At 37.7% G+C, this 22591-nt stretch overlaps 1 protein-coding gene across 1 annotated transcript; it reads right to left on the bottom strand.

The window, feature by feature from the left end:
* Positions 1 to 272: 272 nt before the first annotated feature.
* LOC108279536 (NACHT, LRR and PYD domains-containing protein 12) lies at positions 273 to 18312 on the bottom strand. Its single transcript, XM_047162201.2, is given in 11 exon segments — positions 273 to 481; positions 1311 to 1484; positions 1742 to 1859; positions 1862 to 1896; positions 2356 to 2529; positions 5107 to 5280; positions 7739 to 7933; positions 12268 to 14037; positions 14184 to 14237; positions 15842 to 15949; positions 18095 to 18312. Coding segments are annotated over 11 exon segments (2961 nt in total). The 5' UTR covers positions 18244 to 18312; the 3' UTR covers positions 273 to 471.
* Positions 18313 to 22591: the final 4279 nt, after the last annotated feature.

The raw sequence follows: 22591 nt of genomic DNA on the forward strand, positions 1-22591 counted from the left end.
TACAAAAATACACAGTGTAACAATATATTTGGTTGTTACATAAATTTGTGTTCAAAATTATTTTGCTATAAAATTCCTGTTAAATACTCATTAAACTCCTCAGATGCAAATCCTGTGAGGTGAGAAATCCACCAATGTCTTGAAACTGTTCCTGTCCATTTTAGCTCTCTCTTCCACTGACTGGGTTCAGCTCGAGGTCATGTGCTTTTTCACCTGCTGTTCCTAATAATCCCTCAGGTGTTTTATGAGAATGAGATCTGGGGAATTTTATCCAGGGGTCAGAGGTCGTTCTACACTCAGTGTAGAATCGTGTGCAGTCTGATTCACTGTGCATGATGAACACACACTTCTCACGTCTCGGAGTCTGTTTAATGTGTTATAATTAAATGAGTGATGTGTTTAAAAATGTGTTCTCTATTCCCCATCAGTGAAATGCAGGAACACCGGAGTCTTCATCACACACACAGATGTTCAATCCACCCTGAATATAAAAGAAAAACGTGAATTAATAAGCACAAACTGGACTGTGGTACTTCAGGATTAACGTGCAATCATCTCTGCTCCAAGAGAAACATCATCATCTCCTGTTTATAATTAATCATTCTACATTTCTTCATTCTTACTAACATCTGTGTTATAACATTTAGCGAGAACAAATGAGAACTTCCACAAGTTCTAACAGGAAAATGAGCAGATATTTACCCATCACATCACTGCTCTTATCCAATCACAGGCTTTGGAGTTTTTTAAATAATGAACACTACTGTGTCATTTAGCTCTTGTTCTACATTTATATTTAAGTGCAGACTTTAAGAAGAAGCCGAGGTGAATGTTACAGGAAAGACAGAAGACACAGTGTGGAGGTAGGGTGCTGGAAGAAGTGTCAGAGTGAGTAAAGTTGCTGCTTAAATAAATATCTGTGGCATAAAATATAATCATTTTAATGAGCTTTAATGAGAGTTGAGAAGAAAGTGTGCTGCTTATCAGAAACAGGGAAAAGCAGAGATCATCTTGTTCAGACAAAAGCAGCAGTATGAAGTCAGAGATAGCAGGCTGTCACAAGGAGACCAGGTGTTCATTTACAATCACTCTCATGCACTCGTTTGTGATATTTTGTAGACTCTGTCTGACTCCCTGTCTTCTACCTTCACATGAATTTTAAATCAACACACTTTACTGAACACAAAACAGCATTAAAGCCAATTGTTATAAAAAAATCTGATTAAATAGAATATAGTGACATTTCTAAAACTGGTTTTATTTCCTATTTACTTTTTTTTCACAATTTATCTAAAAAGGTCATTACTCACCACAGTGTCTGTAGTTTGTAATGTTTATCATTCTTAAGAGCAGAGAGCAGGTTCACTCCTGAATCTCCTATTTTATTACCAGACAGATGCAGTTCTCTCAGGTGTGAGGGGTTTGATCTCAGAGCTGAAGTCAGAGCAGCACAGCCTTCATCTGAGACACCACAACCACGCAACCTGTACAGAGACACAATGACACACTCTTCACTCTCTCGATCTCAGGCAGAGGAACAACAGCACTGACTTTCCTCTGGTTGTAGAGAGTTTCTGTCATTGTGGACTGAGTAACACACACTAGATCTTTAGAAATGTTTTTAGTTACTTTTTCCTGCTTCTCACATCTCATGAACAGATCTTTCTTGAGAAGATCAGACTGTCCGTAATCAGAAGATTAGAATATGTTTTATTATTAATGATTTAAAATATGATCTTACCATAGTATCTCCAGTTTACAGTGAGGATTCTCCAGTACAGCAGAGAGACTCTTCACTCCTGAGTCTCCTACATTATTATAGGACAGATCCAGTTCTCTCAGGTGTGAGGGGTTTGAGCAGCACAGCCTTCATCTGAGACACCACAACCACACAACCTGTACAGAGACAATGACACACTCTTCATCAACAGATTTTTATCTTGGTTTAAGAATTACTTTAAAGATGATGTGTTTGTAAAATAATTGTATTATTCAGATTGACGTGAAGGTTTAATATAACCTGTTTATTATAATTAACAGTATAATTAAAATGATCATACTGAGTGTTATATTAAGTTTCTCTCATCTAATATCTCTCTATATATTTATATTATTACAGAATGTAGGAAGTAAAAGTCTGAATCATCATGAAAACCAAACACTGTCATGAATTACAAGATACAATGGATAAATTATGGCCAGATTACTCACTGATAATTTATTGTTAAATAAAAAGAAACAATCTTCCTCCTCAGGTCATTGATGATGAACCTAAAACTTCTGCTTCAGTCTCATTATTAGAGAATGTGTCTTACTGAGGAGCAGGTCATGTGACTCTCAGAGAGATGATCTTACCTCAGTGTCTCCAGTTTACAGAGAGGATTCTCCAGTACAGCAGAGAGACTCTTCACTCCTGAGTCTCCTACATTATTAGAGGACAGATTCAGTTCTCTCAGGTGTGAGGGGTTTGATCTCAGAGCTGAAGTCAGAGCAGCACAGCCTTCATCTGAGACACCACAATTATACAACCTGTAGAGACACAATGACACACTCTTCATCAACAGACTTTTATCTTGGTTTACTTGCTATGATGATGATGTCTTTCATGTTGGACTTTCTGATCTCTCTTGACCAATCACAACATATAATTATCACTTATCAAAACATTATCACTGTTCAGTGGCTCCCTTAAAAAAAACTCTACAGGAATCCTGCAGGATTTTCATTTTTCTACAGCAGGTTTGCTGGAATCCTGGAATGATGAAATCCTGCAGCACACATTGTCAAACTGTGCAGGATTTTCCTATAGGGTTTAGGATGGAGAAACAATAGAAACATGCAGGAATTTCCAGCACACTCGCTGCACAAGGGAAAACTCCTGCAGGACTTTATAATTCCTGAAGGACTGCTGCTCACCTTCTGCAGAAATAAAATAAAGTTCCCAAGAACTTAATCTATCCTGCAGGACGACTTCTTATTTCATTTTAAAGGAAAAAAAAAATTCTGCAGGTTATGTAGTCGACAAAATTTATTAAATAGTAGATCTGCTCTGAGCGGGAAAAACACGCTGCTTAAACAGTGGTAGATCAATGGTTAAGATGCTGGACAAAATATTGTTTCAGAAGAAACCGATAAATCACACGAACAGTTTCAGTTAAGATTTCTTTTAAATCTATTAGGAGAACTATTATAACTGTCGGATTATTATTTGGTTGTGGTGATATTTCAAATAATTTTATTCAACTGATTATTTTAACAGAAGAAATAGTCAGAATGGACCACTGCCCCATCAGATTTTTATTAAATAAATTAATTCAGACAGTCTTCAGATTTTGAGTGAAAAAAGGAAACCAGGCCTACTCTAATTCCTGTGATTAAAGATGACGTGTACAGACACAGCCATCATTTTGTTTTTATGACAGTTAAAATGACTTTGTTTTGGCGTTGCCCCATGCACTCCTCAAATAACTGCAGTTCTGTTCTTCATCTCTCAGATGAGTCCAATCTCCACTCTGACAGCGTGCTCCAGTGTTAACACAAACTGAAACACATTTCATCTTATTATATCCTCTGATTACAGTGTACGAGAGTCAGGGGGAAAAGACACGGTGTGGAGTCTGTTTCAGAGAAGGGAAACTCTTTATTGAACTAGTCTGTTACACGGATACACACCACGCAGAAATGTTACTGAGCAATGTCACTCAGTGCAGCTTCTTAAAGCAGCAGCTCCTAGAGAGTGAGAACTGATTTTATAAAACATTCATTCTGAGGAGAATTAACACTCATGTCTTCTCTAAACCAGATTACTGCTGATAATTTATTATTAAATAAAATATTCCTGGATCATAAAACTAATGGAAGGTAAAAATGTCTGCACATTGTGTTCATCAGGTTCTACGGGTTTAGGATGTGAAATTTGCAGTAAAAAAATATTCTACAGAAGAATGACATGAAGACAGAGGGACAGATGTGCTGAGATTTTTGTGCATTTGAGGAAGAATCTCTCAAAAAATTGCAGAAACACTAGAAGTGTAACTGTTACATATTCTGCTCAATTTAATAAAGATTGTGAGATTAGCAGTCGTCAGTTTTACACGTTATTTTGTCCTCCTCTCGAAACCAGGTGTAAATTAGCACCATGTGTGTTGTTGGAGCGGTTGCCAGGTCCCCGGTTTTAATGAGGAATTGAGCTACTTTTGACTTACCAGCGTCGATTGATTTCTTTGGCTGTGGATTGGAGTTTGGACATTTTTCACATTTTCGTATATTATTTTAATCATAACTGTATATTAAAACATACAGTAGTGAGCATGCACTGTGATCTCCTCTCATTCACACACCTATTGATCCTGTTCTCAACTTCAGCTCTGTGTTACTATATGAATGTATTTGAGTCAGTGGGTTTCCTCATAGACAGTCTTTATTTATCACAAAATGTGGAATAATATGAGACCACTGTAGGACCTTAATGAAAGAGCAATTGATGAAATCCGCATGGTTTTAATACTGCTTGTCTTTTGAGCTGCTTCTGTAATGCAGGTATGGCAACCCTGTTCATAGTAGCTAGACAGAGACATACTGAATGAACATTCACTGACAGAATAAACACTATTTCACTTTTAAGAACAATAATAATTTTAAAAAATCAACAAAAGGATTGTTGCTGTAGCTTGAAATTTTTCTAAGTGCCTTTACCTCACTTTTTTGTTTTTATAAAAAAAAATCTAAATTAACTACTACTGCATTAAATTCTGTTTTTCAGATAATTTCCATTTCACTGCTGCTTTTAAACCCTGCAGTTCTCACACAGTGCATTTATTTTGTGTCCCAGGTGCAGTTTGTATGATTAGTTACAATGTTTTAATAATTTTTACAGTAATTTCCGACACATTGCAGTCGCATCAAGTCATGTTTTGTGCTGCAGCTTCTCACATTCATACATCTGACCCAAAGACTCTGTGACAAATCATCAGTGTGCAGTGAAAATAAACAATCTTTCTCCTCAGGTCATTGATGATGAACCTAAAACTTCTGCTTCAGTCTCACTATTAGAGAATGTGTCTTACTGAGGAGCAGGTCATGTGACTCTCAGAAAGATGATCTTACCTCAGTGTCTCCAGTTTACATTGAGGATTCTCCAGTACAGCAGAGAGACTCTTCACTCCTGAGTCTCCTAATTTATTCTTAGACAGATCCAGTCCTCTCAGATGTGAAGGGTTTGATCTCAGAGCTGAAGTCAGAGCAGTACAGCCATGGTCTGAGACACCACAATCATACAACCTGTACAGAGACACAATGGCGCACTCTTCATCAACAGATTTATATCTTGGTTTACTTGCTTTGATGATGACGTGTCTGTCATGTCGGACTTTCTGCCCTATCTTGACAAGACATAATTAACACTGAACAAAACATTACCACTGTTCAGTGGTGCCCTTTAAAAAAAAAAAAAAAAAAAAAAAACTCTAGAGGAATCCTGCAGGATTTTCATTTCTCTGCAGGATGTTTGCTGGAATCCTGGAATGATGAAATCCTGCAGGACACATTGACAAACTGTGCAGGATTTTCCTATAGGGTTTAGGATGGAGCAGTACAATAGAAACATGCAGGAATTTCCAGCACACTCGCTGCACAAGGGAAAACTCCTGCAGGATTTTATAATTCCTGAAGGACTGCTGCACACCTCGTGCAGAAATAAAATAAAGTTCCCAAGTACTTAATCTATCCTGCAGGATGACTTCTTATTTCCTGTAAATTAAAAAATATTCTGCAGGTCATGAAGTCAACAAAATGAATAATAAAAAAAAAGTAGATCTGCTCTGAGCGGGAAAATCACACTGCTTAAACACTCTTCTAATAGATTTGTAGGAACACTCATTTTAGGTTAATAAGACATGTTTAACCATGAATGTTCAGTGTTTTAACAAATCAGTTGAGTAAATGATTCAGTCAGTCACAACACACAAAAATAAACTTTTGACACGTACTGGTGTAATGATGTAATTTACAGAAAGGGCCAGTAAATGAATGTTTTTCAAGAAAAGATTCGATTCACTGAGATGACGTCACTCTTTTTGTCACAAAAATCACGTTAAGAAGTTAGGACTGATGCAAATGCAGAGAAGAGTTTATTCATAGAGAGACTGGCAGACAGCTCCAAATCACGAGACAATAGCGTGATCAAAATAACAGGCAAAGGGTCAGGCGATTGGCAAATAGGCACAAACTAGGCAAGGCAAGAATCAACAAGGAACAAGAAGCAAGATCAATGAACATAAAACAAAATGAGGAAAGAGTCCCAAAAAAGTCTCTTATATAGTGTGGAGTGTGTGTGAGATTGGGAACAGGTGTGTGTGATTAAAATTCCAGAGAAGGGGTGTGTGCATGTGTGGGAAGTGTAGGCCATGACAGCCATGTTTGTAGGCCGCAATGAACATAAAACAAAACGAGGAAACAGGTACAAACGATTGATAAGCTGAGAACACTCAATACTACGCAAAGTCATGGTGTTCATAAAGTCTCTCATATTGCGTGGAGTGAGTGAGTGCGAGATTGGCAACGGTGTGTGTGATTAGAATTCCGGAGAAGGTGAACGTGTGTGTGGGAAGCACCAAAATGCATTCCCTCCCTTGGTGGTCCTGGCTCTTTGGGCAAAATGTCTTCACAGCCCCTCAGGTTCAAATGCAGGCATTGTCTGACCAGTAGCAGGTTCCTCGAGTAGCTGAGGAGCAGACATGAGACTGGGGCTGGTTCGCCGGGGTCATCAGTTTGAGCATAAGCATAACTTGGTTGGTCGTGACGTCCTCTTCAGGTGTGAGCAGGACTTGGTTGGCCATGTCAGCAGACTCGGGCGTGTGCAGAACTTGGTGGACTGTCTCAGCAGACTCAGGCGTGAGAGGAACTTGGTGGACCATGTAAGCAGACTCTGGGGGGATCAAACTTGGTTGGTCGTGACGTCGGTTTCAGGCATAAGGAGAACTTAGTTGTCCATATCAGAATACGCGGTTGTGATCAGAACTTGGTTGTTTATGATGTCGGCTTGAGGCGTGAGCAGAACCTGGTTGGCCATGATGTCAGCTACAACCTGGGACAGGAACTTGGCATGAGCAGAGCTTGTGTTGGTCGTCTCTTTGACCTGGAACAGGAACTTGGCTTGAAAGGTCGTCTCTTCAACCTCGGACAGAAACTTGGCTTGTGAGGCCCTCTTTTCGACCTCGGACAGGAACTTGGCTTTCTGATGGAGCTCTGGGGATGAGACCGCCTCGTGGGTCTCATGCTGGACCTCTGGATCTGAGGTTGCCACGTTGACTTCCAAATGGAGCTCACATAGTGAAGCAGTGTACGATACAGTGTACGAGAGTCAGGGGGAAAAGACACGGTGTGGAGTAAACTCTTTATTGAACTAGTCTGTTACACCGATACACACCACGCAGAAATGTTACTGAGCAACGTCACTCAATGCAGCTTCTTAAAGTATTGCTGGCTTTAAAAGTAATGAGTCAGGTTTTGTAGAAGGATCTCTATTTGTCTCTATTTTTAATGCACATGTATCTAACTGTAAGTACATTTATTTATTTATTTAAAGCATGAATTATTCTGGAGAGAAATCATTATCATTTAATGATTAATCTATTTGTTCTGCATGTTGTACTGTTACAGAAAATTTCAGGTGAAAAACAACACTGAATATAGCTGCTGTTTTAGTGAGTTATTGTGACTTTCAGAGAGATGATCTTACCTCAGTGTCTCCACTTTACAGTGAGGATTCTCCAGTCCAGCACAGAGACTCTTCACTCCTGAGTCTCCTAGTTCATTCCAGGACAGATCCAGTGTTTTCACAGTCAGATGCAGTTCTCTCAGATTGGCGCGTTCTGAGCTGAGTGCTGAGACCAGAGCTGACCAACTTCTCACTGCAAGTGAATCACATCCGATACTGAAGGAAATAAAATAATACGTAATGAACTAACACCAATGCAAATTATCAAACAAGTCCTCAAAGCTTTCACTGAACCTTCTCATTTTCATAAATGCCAAAATTACAAACAGCAGTTAGACAATATGCTTAAAGAGAAACTCCAGCCAACATCTAAATTTTAACCATCGATACATCTGCTGTAAACATCGCCAGGGCTGTTTCTTCCTATACGCTAGGTACTAAATTAGGCAAATACACACAAAAAAGAAGAAACAGACCCAAAACAAGCAAAAAAAATGACTATTAATGAACTAGTTTGTGTCAATTTGTACACTTTATTGCTTCCACTTGTTGATGTAATTAAAGTGGATAAAGTTAATAGATAACTACAGCTAACTAGCTAGTATCTAGAGTAGGGTTTACACTCATCCTGTGTAATATGGGATTGTTGTGTGTTGAAATATAAAATTATTGAGTTAATACGGGATGTGATTTGTCCCATATTCTTGTACACATCGTTTCATACATACACTAAGTCTCCACAGTGGTGAGAAACATAATAGTGAATAAAATGAAACGAATTTCACAAGAAATAGCCGGAAGAGAATGTACATGAGCAGTGTGAGCTTGTATGTCAACGTCATTATTGCCCTGGTCAGCATTTTCAGGTGCTATAAGGAAATATTTTGGGGTACTGTCAGTGTTAGCACCAAGCTGCCAGCTGCCACTGTAGGGCACTTGAGCAAGACCCTTAACCCTCTCTGCTCCAGGGGCACCGTATCATGGCTGACCCTGCGCTCTGATCCCAACTTCCTAACAAGCTGAGATATGTGAAGTAATTAATTTCACCGTGCTGTAATGTACACCAATCAGTCATAGCTTTAAAAATACTGACAGGTGAAGTGAATAACATTGATTATTTTGTTATAATGGAACCTGTCATGGGGTGGGATTTATTAGGCAGCAGGTGAACGGTCAGTTCTCGAAGGTGAAGTGTTGGAAGCAGGAAAAATGGGCAAGTGTAAGGATCTCAGTGATTTTGACAAGGGCCAAATTGTGATGGCCAGATGACTGAGTCAGAGCATCTCCAGGTCTTTTGGGGCGTTCCCAGTATGTTCAGTACATACCAAAATTGGTCCAAGGAAGGACAAGCGGGCGCCCAAGACTCACTGATGCATGTGGGGACTGAAGGCTAGCCCATCTGGTCCGATCCCACACAAGAGCTACCATGCTACTGTGACAGAAAGGAGTCAGAAAACACAGTGTATCACAGCTTGCTGCATATGGGTCTGGGTAGCGACAGAACGGTCAGAGTCCACATGGTGACCCCTGTCCACCGCTGAAAGCACCTACCATGAACATGTGAGCATCAGAACTGGACCATGGAGCAATGGGAGAAGGTGGCTTGGTCTGATGAATCAGGATTTCTTTTACATCAATTGGAATGCCGGGTGCGTGTGTGTCACATACCTGGAGATGGCACCAGGATGCACTGTGGGAAGAAAGCAAGCAGCTGAAGGCAGTGTGATATTCTGGTCAATGTTCTCTTTGAGAACTGGATTATTTAAGTGCTTGTGCTCATCAGTAACAACCAGTGACAATGTAAAATAACTAGTAGCTGATTGGATGGTGGGCAATTGTGAAGTTATCTAAATATGTGTTTAACTTATATAATGGGATAGTGAGGTAACAAGTTTGTTTATTTTCTTCCCCTCACAAAACATTATCTGTCGCAGTGATGGAAAATTGAGTAGCTGTGTAGCCTAGAAAACTGTATGAACGTTCTGTTACCAGGGTGACCAGTTGCAAACAGACTATATGTGGGACACGTAGTAAGATTGTGTGGGACATGTTTCCAACACCTAAAGCCCTAACATTTTGATGCCTATCTAAAGGAATAAGAATCATGTGCACTCTGCCTGTTTATATTCATGTCTCCTGTTTCAAACAACTAAGACAACCATTACTGCATAAAAAAATCTCACGTGTGTTCAGTTTGAGTGAAAGCTGACAGCCCTTTGATGCAAGTATGGGTCTATGCGGAACATAAATGGGCGTTTCCCAATCAGTGGGCGTCTCCAGACCAGATAGGCATTGAGTCTCTTTGTGCTTTCAGTTGCCGCCTGTAAAAATTAGATTGAGTGAAGGTGCATTCACACATACAGTGATTTTATTGCTGCTAGTCACCAGTTGCTGTACTATGATGTCGCCAGTAGGCGTTTCTGCTACTGGTTGCCATAGTAACATATGTGGCGCAACTAGCATTACACTTTTGACAACAAACCAGTATTCTTGCCGCTAAAATAAAACATTCTGCAGGGAGAGTGTTTGTGTATAAAATCCACCAGTGTATATATGCATCATATCCTATAAGATGAAGAGGAAGCAGTGTGTGGTCTTTGCCATTGCTGCCATCTGCGGCAAAAGCACAAGCAACAATTAGCTTAGCTTTGCTTATGGCCTGAGTGCATTTAAAGTAAAATAAAAATAATGAAATACTCTGCCCACAATACACCCTCATTTGGCAGGTGGCGGGTGCTAATTTGATACCCTGAAGTCGACCCAAGAAACCAATGAACCATCCTATACAACAGTTCATGATGGGAACTACGTTACATAATAAGTGTTTGTTTTGCTAATGGCTCGCAGTCTGAATTTTTAATTTGGACCAAAGACAAGGTAAAATGCCTCAATGAAATTTGGTCTAACAAACATGTTTCTGAACAACTTTCAAAAACACATAAAAACACAGAGGTTTACAAGGTGTTTAGTGAGAGTCTCAAGGAGATGGGCTTCAATCACTCAACTGAAAGATTATAATAACTACAGCTAAAAAGAAAGCCACAATAAGCTTGCGGGGCTGGCATCTTCATGGGCGACTGTTATGAGCGGAACTCCGGAACAAAAACAGGTGCAATCTGACCAATGAGAGGACAGTTTACTCACATGTGACTTGTATAAACACATTTTGGTACAGTTTGAAATGTTGCCTTGTGAAAGGAAGCCGACCCAAGGACAAATACAAAATTGTAACAATTTATGTCCCTGGTTTGCAATAAAGCACAGATCTACAGGTCTGAAAATGCCCTTAAAGGACCTGCAGCTAATGCCTTGGTGCGAGATTCCCCAGCACAGCTTCAGAGGTCTTGTGGAGTCCATGTATCAACGGTTCAGAGCTGTTTTGCTGCACAATGTTAGGCAGGTGGTTTTAATAATATGGCTGATCAGTGTATGAGACAAGTAAAAGCTTTTTGATAAACGTGATGCAGGTACAGTTTTTACTACTTTCTTTCGTTCATTCTTTCTTCTAATTAACTTGTGTAGAGAGTTTACTCCTTGAGTATGTAGATTTCTATTCATTCTGTAATATATAATAATATGATTGGTATAGGTGGTGGCCCGTGACGAAGTTGTCGCTTAGGGACCCCAAATTTTCAGAAACGGCCCTTAAGATCATTGGGTGGGAGAGGAATGGGGGTGAAGGGGGGATATGGGGGGGGGGGGGGGGGGGAATGGGGTTGTACTAACTAGATAATGATATATTCAGGGAAGTGAGATAGTTAGCGCCCTACTGCTAATAATCAGTTACATAGCTTTGTATGTAAATTATTGTGATAGAGTGAATGGTTTACTGAAGAGAGAGAAATGACTCAATGAACGAGGATGTTTTGATTTAGTGTTGCATAGTGACCATAGTTACATTGTGATACATGTTTGAGACAGAATATACAGAAGAACTGCACCAGAGAGAAGAACAACAGGAGGCAGAGAGCAGCTGTAGATCTTTCACAATTACACTGAGACAAATAACTGAAGTTAACAACAACACATAATGTTAGCTAGCAACGTTACATGATTATTACCTTTGCATTACTGACCTTATTAGCCATATTACTAATAGTTACATGGGTAAATCAAGTAGAGTCAGCCAACTTGCTAACAGATATTAACAAGTTCTCCTATTTCAGTTCATTTCCTTTTGTTCTGGCCATGGAGCTTCTCTGCTCTCTGTTTTTTATTAAATACAGACAGAATCTCTGTTTTCTTTAGCATCTTCTCCAGTGGAAGACCCAGAAACTCACTTTCAAATCTCTTTTATAATCCTCTGATTTGAAGTGCTGCTGCACATGTGTAAATATATATAATATTGGTTCATCACAGTATGGATTCCCAATGGCTGAATTATGTATTGTTGTCTTGCTTGCTGGGTAGTGTTTTAGTGTTTGGGTGAAAAATGGAAAATGTTTTATTCTCTAATTTATTTATTTCCCAAATTAGATATTTGTCAAAGTGTTTTCAGTTTCTCTTTCTAACACTGTAACAGTAGAACAGTTATATTCAGCTTTACTTACATTGCTTTTCTGGATGCTGCAATCACAGGCATCATCTTCAGAAGAACAGTTTCTTTTATCTTATCTGTACTGATATATTTATTCAGGTCAAATTCTTCCAGCTCCTGTGCTGATGTCAGTAACACAAACACCAGAGCAGACCACTGTGAAGAAGAGAGTTCACTTTGTTTTTCAGATTTCAGGTAGTGTTGGATTTCCTCCACTAGAGAATTATCACCCAGTTCATTCAGACAGTGGAACAGATTGATGGATTTCTCTGGAGGAAGATCTTCACTGATCTTCTCCTTAATGTACTGAACTGTTTTCTCTATGCTCTGGGAGCTACTTCCTGTCTGTGTTACTAAGGCAGTTAAGAGTTTCTGATTGGACTTCAGTGAGAGACCCAGAAGAAAGCGAAGGAAAAGATCCAGATGTCCAGTCTGACTTTCTAAAGTCTGATCTACAGCACTCCTGTGTACATTTGAGATCCACCATTTAGAGACCTGATTATGATCAAGAACATTTCTCTTTTCCATCATGAATGTCAGGTGCACATACAGAGCTGCGAGGTGCTCCTGAATGCTCAGATGAACAAAGCAGTACACTTTACTCTGGTGAAGCCCAAACTCCTCTCTGAAGATCTGCGTACACACACCTGAGTACACTGCTGCTTCTCTCACATCAATGCCACACTCTCTCAGGTCTTCCTCATAGAAGATCAGCTTGCCTTTCTTCAGCTGCTGAAAAGCCAGTTGTCCCAGTTTAAGAAGCATTTCTTCATCACTCTTCTGCTTCTTTGAGTACTTTTCTCCTATGATGTTTGTCTGAATGATGAGGAAGTGTGTGTACATTTGAGTCAGAGTCTTGGGGATCTCTCCACTCTCTGCTTCACCCAACATTCTCTCTAGAACAGTGGCTGAAATCCAGCAGAAGACTGGGATGTGGCACATGATATAGAGACTTCTTAATGACTTCAGGTGTGTGATGATGTTATTGGCCAGGCTCTGATCACTGATCCTCTTCCTGAAGTACTCCTCCTTCTGTGGGTCATTGAACCCTCGTACCTCTGTGACTCGATGGACACACTCAGAGGGGATTTGATCAGCTGCTGCTGGTCGAGAGGTGATCCAGATGAGAGCAGAGGGAAGCAGATTCCCTTTGATCAGGTTTATCAGCAGCACATGCACTGATGCTGATTCAGTTACATCACACACTTTCACTGTGTTCTGGAAATCTAGAGGAAAACGACACTCGTCCAATCCGTCAAAAATGAACAGAACCTTTTCCAAACTGGACATCTCTGTTTCTTTTGTTTCATTAAAGCAGACATGAAGGAGCTCCATTAGACTCAGTTTCTGGTCCTTCATCAGATTCAGCTCTCTGAAAGGAAGTGGAAATATGAGGTGGATGTCCTGATTTGCTTTCCCTTCAGCCCAGTCCAGAATGAACTTCTGCACAGAGACTGTTTTTCCGATGCCAGCGACTCCCTTTGTCAGCACAGTTCTGATGGGTTCGTCTTGTTCAGATAAGGGCTTAAAGATGTCGTTGCATTTGATTGGTGTTTCCTCTGTTATTGTTCTCCTGGATGCTGCCTCGATCTGTCTCACCTCATGTTCTTTATTGACTTCTCCACTGTCTCCCTCTGTGATGTAGAGCTCTGTGTAGATCTCATTCAGGATTGTTTGGTTTCCCAGGTTTACTATCACTTTATTCAAACACTCAAACTTCTTCATCAGGTTTAATTTGAACTTTTTTTGGAATTCATTCCCAGTAGCAGGTTCTGGGTCGTGCCTGTGAGATGGTGAAGTAGGAAGGTGTGGTGAGACATGGGGTCCAACTATTATCTATAGTCTAATCACTCTGTAGTTAATAACAGCAGAGAGGTTTATAATACCAGTGTGTCAGTGTCACAGTCATGTTGTTGGTTCTGATCTTACCCTGTATCTGTGATGCTGATCTTTTCTATTCTGTCTCCTGCTCTCTGTGGAACACTGTGAACAAAAACTGTAGCTGTTAAAGAAGATAACTTCCATCACTTAAACACTGTAGTCTAAACCTTTACTTTAATTTTGCTACAATAATTATTTTTGATTGCAGTAACATTCAGAAAATACAGTGCTTATCTGGCACATGTTTTAATTCTAGGTATTCAAGGTTATTTCCTTAAGGATGTAATAAATCATTTTGAATGAGCATGTAATGTTTTCTAAACAGAGACAAATACACAATTTTGTAAGAAATCTTTCCAGAAAGCACAACAGGTATAAAATGCCCAACTATAGCCAAGATAATATCACAGTCTGGATGTGACGCCAGTCCATCAGACATGGGGCAGTTTATGTTAGCCAATCCACGTAGTTGCATGTGTTTGGGAATATGGGAAAAGTGGGGGAATGGGGGCAGTGCTCACTAGATAATGGTACATTCCAGGATCTGAGATAACTAGCTGTGATGGTGTGATTGTGATGGATTTAGGGTTGCCGCATTCTACTAGGAAAAAACAAGGAACACTTACTTCTACCAACCCCACACTGCCCTTTCTTGGCATGTTACCTCAAAAACAAGTGGTTGAATCTTTGTAGGATTTATATGGAATTATCCTTGTAATGTGTGGTCACAGGAAAGATCAAATGTTTAAAATTGTTTTTCTTCAGTAGCTTCCTGCCTGTTTAACATATATTTTAAAGGTATTTCAGGATTACAAATTAGTAACATGGGGGACTAGACTTCTTGGCGGCTTTTTATTTAGAGGCATCCCTGTCCATGACATTGAAGTCGAGTTATACTGTTAAACTGTTAAAATGTGGCTGTTGTAAACCATTTTCCTGCTTCTGTACTTAGACAAATGTGTTATTTGAACAATATCTAGACTCAGAGAAGAATGATGATTGGACATTCTATAGATTATTGAATTATAAATCCTTTTGTAAGCTGAACAAAGTTAGATAGATAATTGTCCATTATAGGGAACTCCTCAGTAAGAACCTGATTGATGTAGAGCTACACAGGTTTGTTAAAGCAATATAAAATAGGCATGTTAGTTTACTAGCAAGCTAAGCCTGTTAAATTATTAGCACAACAATTTTTTTTTTATAGTTAGCTGCTTAGCTGACATGAAACAATGGAGCAACTCGGACCACAATTATTCCTCCAAACTGCCTGTAAAAACAACCATCTTCTCCTGGCTTGGAAAGGTTGATAGTATTCACAATGAGAGATTTTAGACAAAAAAAATCTGACATTTAAAAATCACTAAAGTCCTGCTATTTCTTGTTTGTAACTCAAGTTTCCACAAGTTATTACAATTCCACTGTGTTTTGTTTCCGGGAAAATACGTCAGAGGGAGACATCAGATTGACGTGTCTCACTCAGAGGTCCAGATTGGTTGATCACAGTAGGGATTAGTTGTGGTTTAGTTATGTATTGGTGTATTGCAAAATCATGAATTCTGTTAAAATGCAGACTGCAAGCAATACAGTCCAGTACAACAGAATACTACATACCATGATATATAATATAATAAATTCTAGTTTTATGCCAGAATTTCCCTTTAACTGTGACTTTAGCAGTGACATTAACAGTGAGGAGATGTTACCTGTGTAGAAGTGAGGAGTCTTCATCTTTAAACTGCACAGGAATATCCATAGACCTCATGGAGATACAGCTGGGTGCTGGTGATTCTGATCTCTCTCCCTGGAGTTTACTGCACAACATTATAGACAGTCCTTTAGTGAGTTATATACACTCTTTACAGTTTTAACTACACTCTAAAAATAATTCAGTGGCTTTGTGAGTTTTTAGTATACCAAGTGTTTGTTATCAGTTCATGTGTTATTGTTTTGATTTCGTTCTCGCCCTCATTCTTGATTCTGGTTTTACCTCATTTATGCCTGTTTGCCAATCGCCTGACCCATTGCCTGTTTGTTGACCACGCTATTGACTGATGTTTTGGATTTGTCTACCTGCCTCTCTTTAAGTAAAAGCTCTTATCTGCACTTGTGTCCAGCCTAGTGTCCTTTATGTTTATTACATGTCAACAAGAATTAGACCACTGTCGGAAAAAAATATATATATAAATTCTGGGATTTTTTTTTTCATTTGTTTTTCTTTAAAATAATGCTTCTAATTTTATTTTACATTGAACTTTTATGAAAATACATGACAAGGTCAGTGGACTCACAAACTGCCATGTTAAAGGAATATTCCGAACTTTTGTTGGAGTTTATAGGTATCATCGAGTTACAGTTATGGGAATACTTCTGTAACAATATGAAATATTTGTAATGACTGTTTTTGAATTGTATTATTTTTATTGCAGGTTTTCTGGGAGCTCCAGTTGAAGACATTAAGAACTTACAGATGCTGGCCTTAACCTGTCAGCCTGGACAGATGTCTATTCCAGTCCTACCTACACCACACCAGACTTCTCTCTGCATTGTATGCATGGCTGACCAGGTTCTCTTCAGACTTGGATGTATGGAAACATAACAAAAGGTGTGTGTGTGTGTGCATGCATTTGCCAATGCATTTGTGTGCGACAGTGTAAAGTAATTTGTAAGAACATTAAGGATAAAAGGCACTTAATAAGTGCAGACCATTTATCTTACTTTAGAAATAAATTTTATTTGTGAAGAGACAATTTATCTACTATAACTCTATAACTCAATTATTATAACTCTAACTCTCTGTTCTCTATTTTTAAAGGGTAACATTTCTTTATAAAGAGCCTACTGTGTGAGGTGTAATTTAAATAATCCTGTCATCTACTGACACTAATGTTGTTCCACACTTGTATGCCTTCTTTTGTGGAACAACTGAAGACAAAAGTCTTCCCGCCCGCGGGGGGGCGGGTTTTCGGTACTTTTAATTTTGTTTTCCTTTGTGAGTATAAAAAGAAAAAAAAAACCTGTGAATGTTTACTGCTGTGTGTTGCTCAATTTTTCTTCTCAATTAAATATTTGGGAAAGGGAAGGGAGGCGAGAAGAGAAAAGGTAATGTTCGGCAGACATGTTCAGTAGACGTGTTCAGCAGAAATGTTCAGCAGAAATGCTCAGCAGAAATGTTCAATAAAAATGAAACTGGCAAATAAAATAGTACACATTATTTCAGCCTAGTTCTCTTGTTCAAAATAGTTCTAGTGTTCAGAAACATTTTTGATCGTTCATGTTCCATACCGCTCCGTTATATAGTTTTATAAAAGTTATTTTAAAAATCATAAGTTATGATTGGGGAAGTGTGCCACATGCTCGGGGAAGCTTTGGAGCTTTAGTTACAAAAGTTTGAGTCCCTCTGTTTTAGATCAATGTTTGTATTTCTGAGGCTCTGAAGACTGCATGCAGCTGTCACTTGTAGCCAAAAACAGTGGTGCATGGCACGATATTTATATCATCACTGATAACGTTATCGCAATAAATACCAGAAAATATTGTGACAGTTTTTAGTCCATATCACCCATCCTTACATCTATGTAGCTTTTCAATTCTATCTACTCATTTTTATTAGGGGTTTTGACTTGGGATTACTACTGCATTGACTTTAATTATATGTACTCAATTTTATTTCTACTTAGTTCTAGTGTTTACATTTACTTTTGCTTACATTTACTCAATTCATAAGGTATATTTCAGTGATTTCACAGCTTTAAAATTTACTCAATATTTTAACTGTAAAAAATGTTTTACTAAAACATTTGAGTACATCATAGTTTAGGTTTGTAGAGTGTTAATTCTTAATTTAATGTGGACTTAATTTTACTTTCATGGAGCTGAATCTTAGTACTTAGATTGCCATCCCACTTATCTAATGGAATTTCCTTTAAACTGTGACATTAACAGTGAGGAGATGTTACCTGTGTAGAAGTGAGGAGTCTCCATCTTTAAACGCCAGAGGAGGATCCATAGACCTACCACTCTTCATGGAGATACAGCTGGGTGCTGGTGATTCTGATCTCTTTCCCTGGAGTTTACTGCACAACATTATAGACAGTCCTTTAGTCATTTATATACACTCTTTACAGTTTTAACGAACTTCTTAATTTAATGAGGACTTCATATTTATTTATTTATGTATTTATTTATTTATTTATTTACATTTAATGGAATCTAACATTTAACATCATACTAAGTGGTGATTGTTAGCTTTTCATTAACAGTAAAACTTTGGTTAAGTTAATCCTTTCATATGTACTTAATAAATAATTTAGATGTGAATATTTAATGACTAGAATACAATGACATGGTAGGTTACTGTTTTTTTTCTGAAGGTGGGGAAACATTATCTGTGTCCAGATCAGGAGTCTCCATCTTTGAATGTTACAAAAGTTTGCACAAACACACAGTTGAGTCCTGAAGAGTCTGATCTGTTCTGCTGGAATGGAGCAAACTCCTAAAAACACACAAACAAATGTACAGTTAAACTTCACAACAAGTTTCATTTTTTGACAGGTGCATTAAAATCACAAGCTCCCCATTCACATATCTGAACTGTCTGGTTATATTAAGGTGATGATGATATATATATATATATATATATATATATATATATATATATATATATATATATATATATATATATATATATACACACACACACCCCTCACATTTTTGTAAATATTTGATTATATCTTTTCATGTGACAACACTGAAGAAATGATACTTTGCTACAATGTAAAGTAGTGAGTGTACAGCTTGTGTAACAATGTAAATTTGCACACACACAGACATATATATATATATATATATATATATATATATATATATATATATATATATATATATATATATATATATATATATATATATATATATATAGAGAGAGAGAGAGAGAGAGAGAGAGAGAGAGAGAGAGAGAGAGAATTCTAAGTCCTAGCAATCCCTGGTTGATTGGTAGAACCTGTCATTCCCCAGGGATTGGTTCAAATACCATTGGTACAAATACTAGGTTCAATTACATTTTATTGTTGGTGACATTTAATTTGACTCTCTGAATTATCTTTTGTTTATTTTATTCATTAATGCAGCACTTGAACTTGTCTACCACTCATAGGTTTTTGCAAATTATAATTTCGTTTGTAAATAAATTTAAAATAAATAAAAAATAAAATTAAAATAATGAACGATCATCACCTCAGCTAACGTGATATTTGTGAATGCATGCGAATAACCAAATTGATTAATTTTAAAACATTTGTTTTGAATATATATTAACTGCACCTCCTATACTCCAAGACTCTCCTGCGTTGTGTTATCAATGAAGAACAGAGAGTGGAACACACACAGACACACACAGACAGAGAGACAGACAAAGACACACACACACACACACACACACACACACACAAACCTCTATCCTCAGAACTTTTACCACAAACTCGGCATTATATAAAAACACATCCCTTGGAATCAGATTATCTAACATATAATATAATAGTGTTTATACAAATACTACATTTTAAATGTCAAATATAATATAATTTACAAATATGCTATAAATTACATCCTTGGGTTTATAAAATGAGATTTTACACAATACATTTTTGTATTCATTTGAGAGAATTTTCCCCACCATAAAGAAACTGCTGTACACGATAAAACTCTCCCATTCACTCTGTACTAGTCATAAAACTAAAGATATCTTTCTTAAAATACTATTGTGCATCCCAACTGAGTCTCTGAATGTAGAAAAGGTGCTTTAAATAAGTACGGTATTGTTAATGTGTTGAAAATGTAGAAAAAAGTACTGAAAAAGTACTAATCATTTAAACAGGTTTCATATTTGACTATAAAGTGATGGACGGTTATCACTAAGCTTGCTGTGATAGTCGATACATGGTGTTCAGCCACACATGATTACATCACTTGCCCACCGCAGCACCGCCCCCATTGTTTCATTTAGCTTTTTTATAATAATAAAAATCATTTAGTTCAATTAGAGAACGGATGCTACATTTAAAAACTGGACTCTGCTCAATTTAGTATGAGCCGAACGAGTCCGAGTCGCAGCACAGATCAGCAGGAGTCAGATTTCATTTAGCACGTGACGAGAGTGAGGTGAGCTGACTGACAACACGATGGTGGAAAATTTTGTTCAATATAAGTGAGTTTGTAATTGTACTGTTTTGTTGTTGTTGTGTTTTTCATTAAGAATAATAATGAACCAGGGACATGCAGAGAGTTCCTCAGGGGCAGAATCTCAAATGTGGAAAGAAAAAAAAAAAAGAAAAGAAAAAAAAGGGTTATATCACCTAATATATCACCAAAGAGCTAATTTGAATACTTTACTACTTTAACTACTTTACTAACTTTAATTTAACCACATATTCTTATCACTCTAGTAGACATTGTAAACAGACTGTGTGGTCACAATAATGAGAATGACACTACTGATATAACCTAATGATATTTTATTTTTAAATTTATAGAAACAATTACAACAAAACGGCAACTTTTATCAGAGGGATGAATCCAAACAATCATTAAAAGAAAATGTAAACATTATGAAATGTATAATCATCTACAATAATACAATAATAAACATCTACAAATGTAGTGACACACCAACTGTATGTCACTTACTGTAAAATCAGTAAAACGATTAATTTCACAAATAAATGTACATTTGGCAGCAGAACTTTGATTTCCATGAAACTGCAGCACTGCTTGCTGAACTGGATTTTTGATAGATCCCAAATTTAAACGGCAGATGCCGCTGTTTATGGATGATGCTGCTGAATTTAGTGAATGACAGCGTGATGGTGACACTTACCTAATGAGATAGGAACTACACCACGATCTTGCTCAACTGCATTATTATTATTATTTTGCTTTAAAAGCACTAAGACTAAGACCATAAGCGAAACTAAGCTAATTGGTGCTTGTGGTTTTGTAGACAGCTGATCACACACTGTTTCTCCTTCATCTCTTGGATATAATGCATATATCCACTGGTGTATTTTATAAAAGATTGCTCTCCCTCCAGAATGTTTCATTTTAGCAGCAAGAAAACTGGTTTGTTGTCAAAAGTGGAATGTTAGTTGCACCACCCATATTACTATGGCAACCAGTAGTATAGGAATGTTCACTGGCGACTTGCAGAGATAAAATCTGTGTATGTGTGAATGAAGCTTTAAGCATTTGAATGTCCTCCTTTACTTTTTCTGAGTATCCCACTGTGTTTGAATCACTCGCTGTTAGTTTTTTTTTCTTTCAGTCATTGAATTTGAAACTGCTTGAATTCTTTTAACCTGAATTTTTGACAGCTTGAATTTGCATGTTTCCCTCCAAGCATTAGACTACAAATTCAGATTCAGGTTCTGCCTATTGACACATGACTTCTGCTTCCAGACCGCAGAAATGTGATGAAATATCCTTTTAAAACAGTTTTTTTTTGTTCCACCCTGATAAAATTATATTCCCCAAACATTCTGGATGTTTAATTCATGAGAAATTGAAGAGAGGAAGTTGAAAGGCCTGTATAGTACATACGCCATAAAAAGACCTGTTTTCCAGGTAAGCTTACACTTATACCTCACGCGCTGCAGATTTCCGACAGCTGATTTTACACCAGTTTTATTTACAATAGATCATCATTATTTTTATATAAAGTCATTTATAATAAAGAAATTACTCACCTTTAGTCAACAGTCCTTGTTGTGTGACATTAATATCACAATTTCTACCTTTTTTCAACCGCTCCACAAAATGTAGCTGAGTCTGAGAGAGAAACGCTTTCACTTTAGGAAGGAGGATTCATTACAGGTGACGCGTCGCTTGGGAATGACTCGACTCTTTGGACCGGATCTTTTGGTGAACATTGGGAGCTGACTCGCAAATCTAAACTCTGTAATCTATTCTTCTGCTGAAACTTCATCAGTATTATGTTCTCATGATTAGTGACTGTACTGTCTGTACTGTGTTTTTCATGTTTTGTGTTTGTCCATGATTGTTCATTGTTTATGTAGGATATTATTGTATTGCTATTGTAAAGTGTCCTTGAGCTCTGGAAAGGTGCTAGGCTTTATAAATGAAACAGTATAATAATAATAATAATAATAATAATAATAATAATAATAATAATCATCTAATGCATTTAATCACATACAATGCACCATACTAGCAGTAATTTATCCTTTTTGTAAACAGACTGCTGTAAAGTTAGTGTCACATTCACATATTCAGATTTATGTCTTCAGTAGCTTCAGAACCGTAGCTCTATTAGAAATAAAGGAATCTCAGATTATGCCTTTCAGTCTTCCGTCATGCCTTCTTCAGCCTTAATTCTCTAAACTCTTCGCTCTGTGCTATGTGTGGTTGACTGCAGATCATTCAGGTACCTGGGGAGTCAAAAT

The sequence above is a fragment of the Ictalurus punctatus genome, chromosome 19, assembly GCF_001660625.3.
Source record: "Ictalurus punctatus breed USDA103 chromosome 19, Coco_2.0, whole genome shotgun sequence".
NCBI lineage: Eukaryota > Metazoa > Chordata > Actinopteri > Siluriformes > Ictaluridae > Ictalurus > Ictalurus punctatus.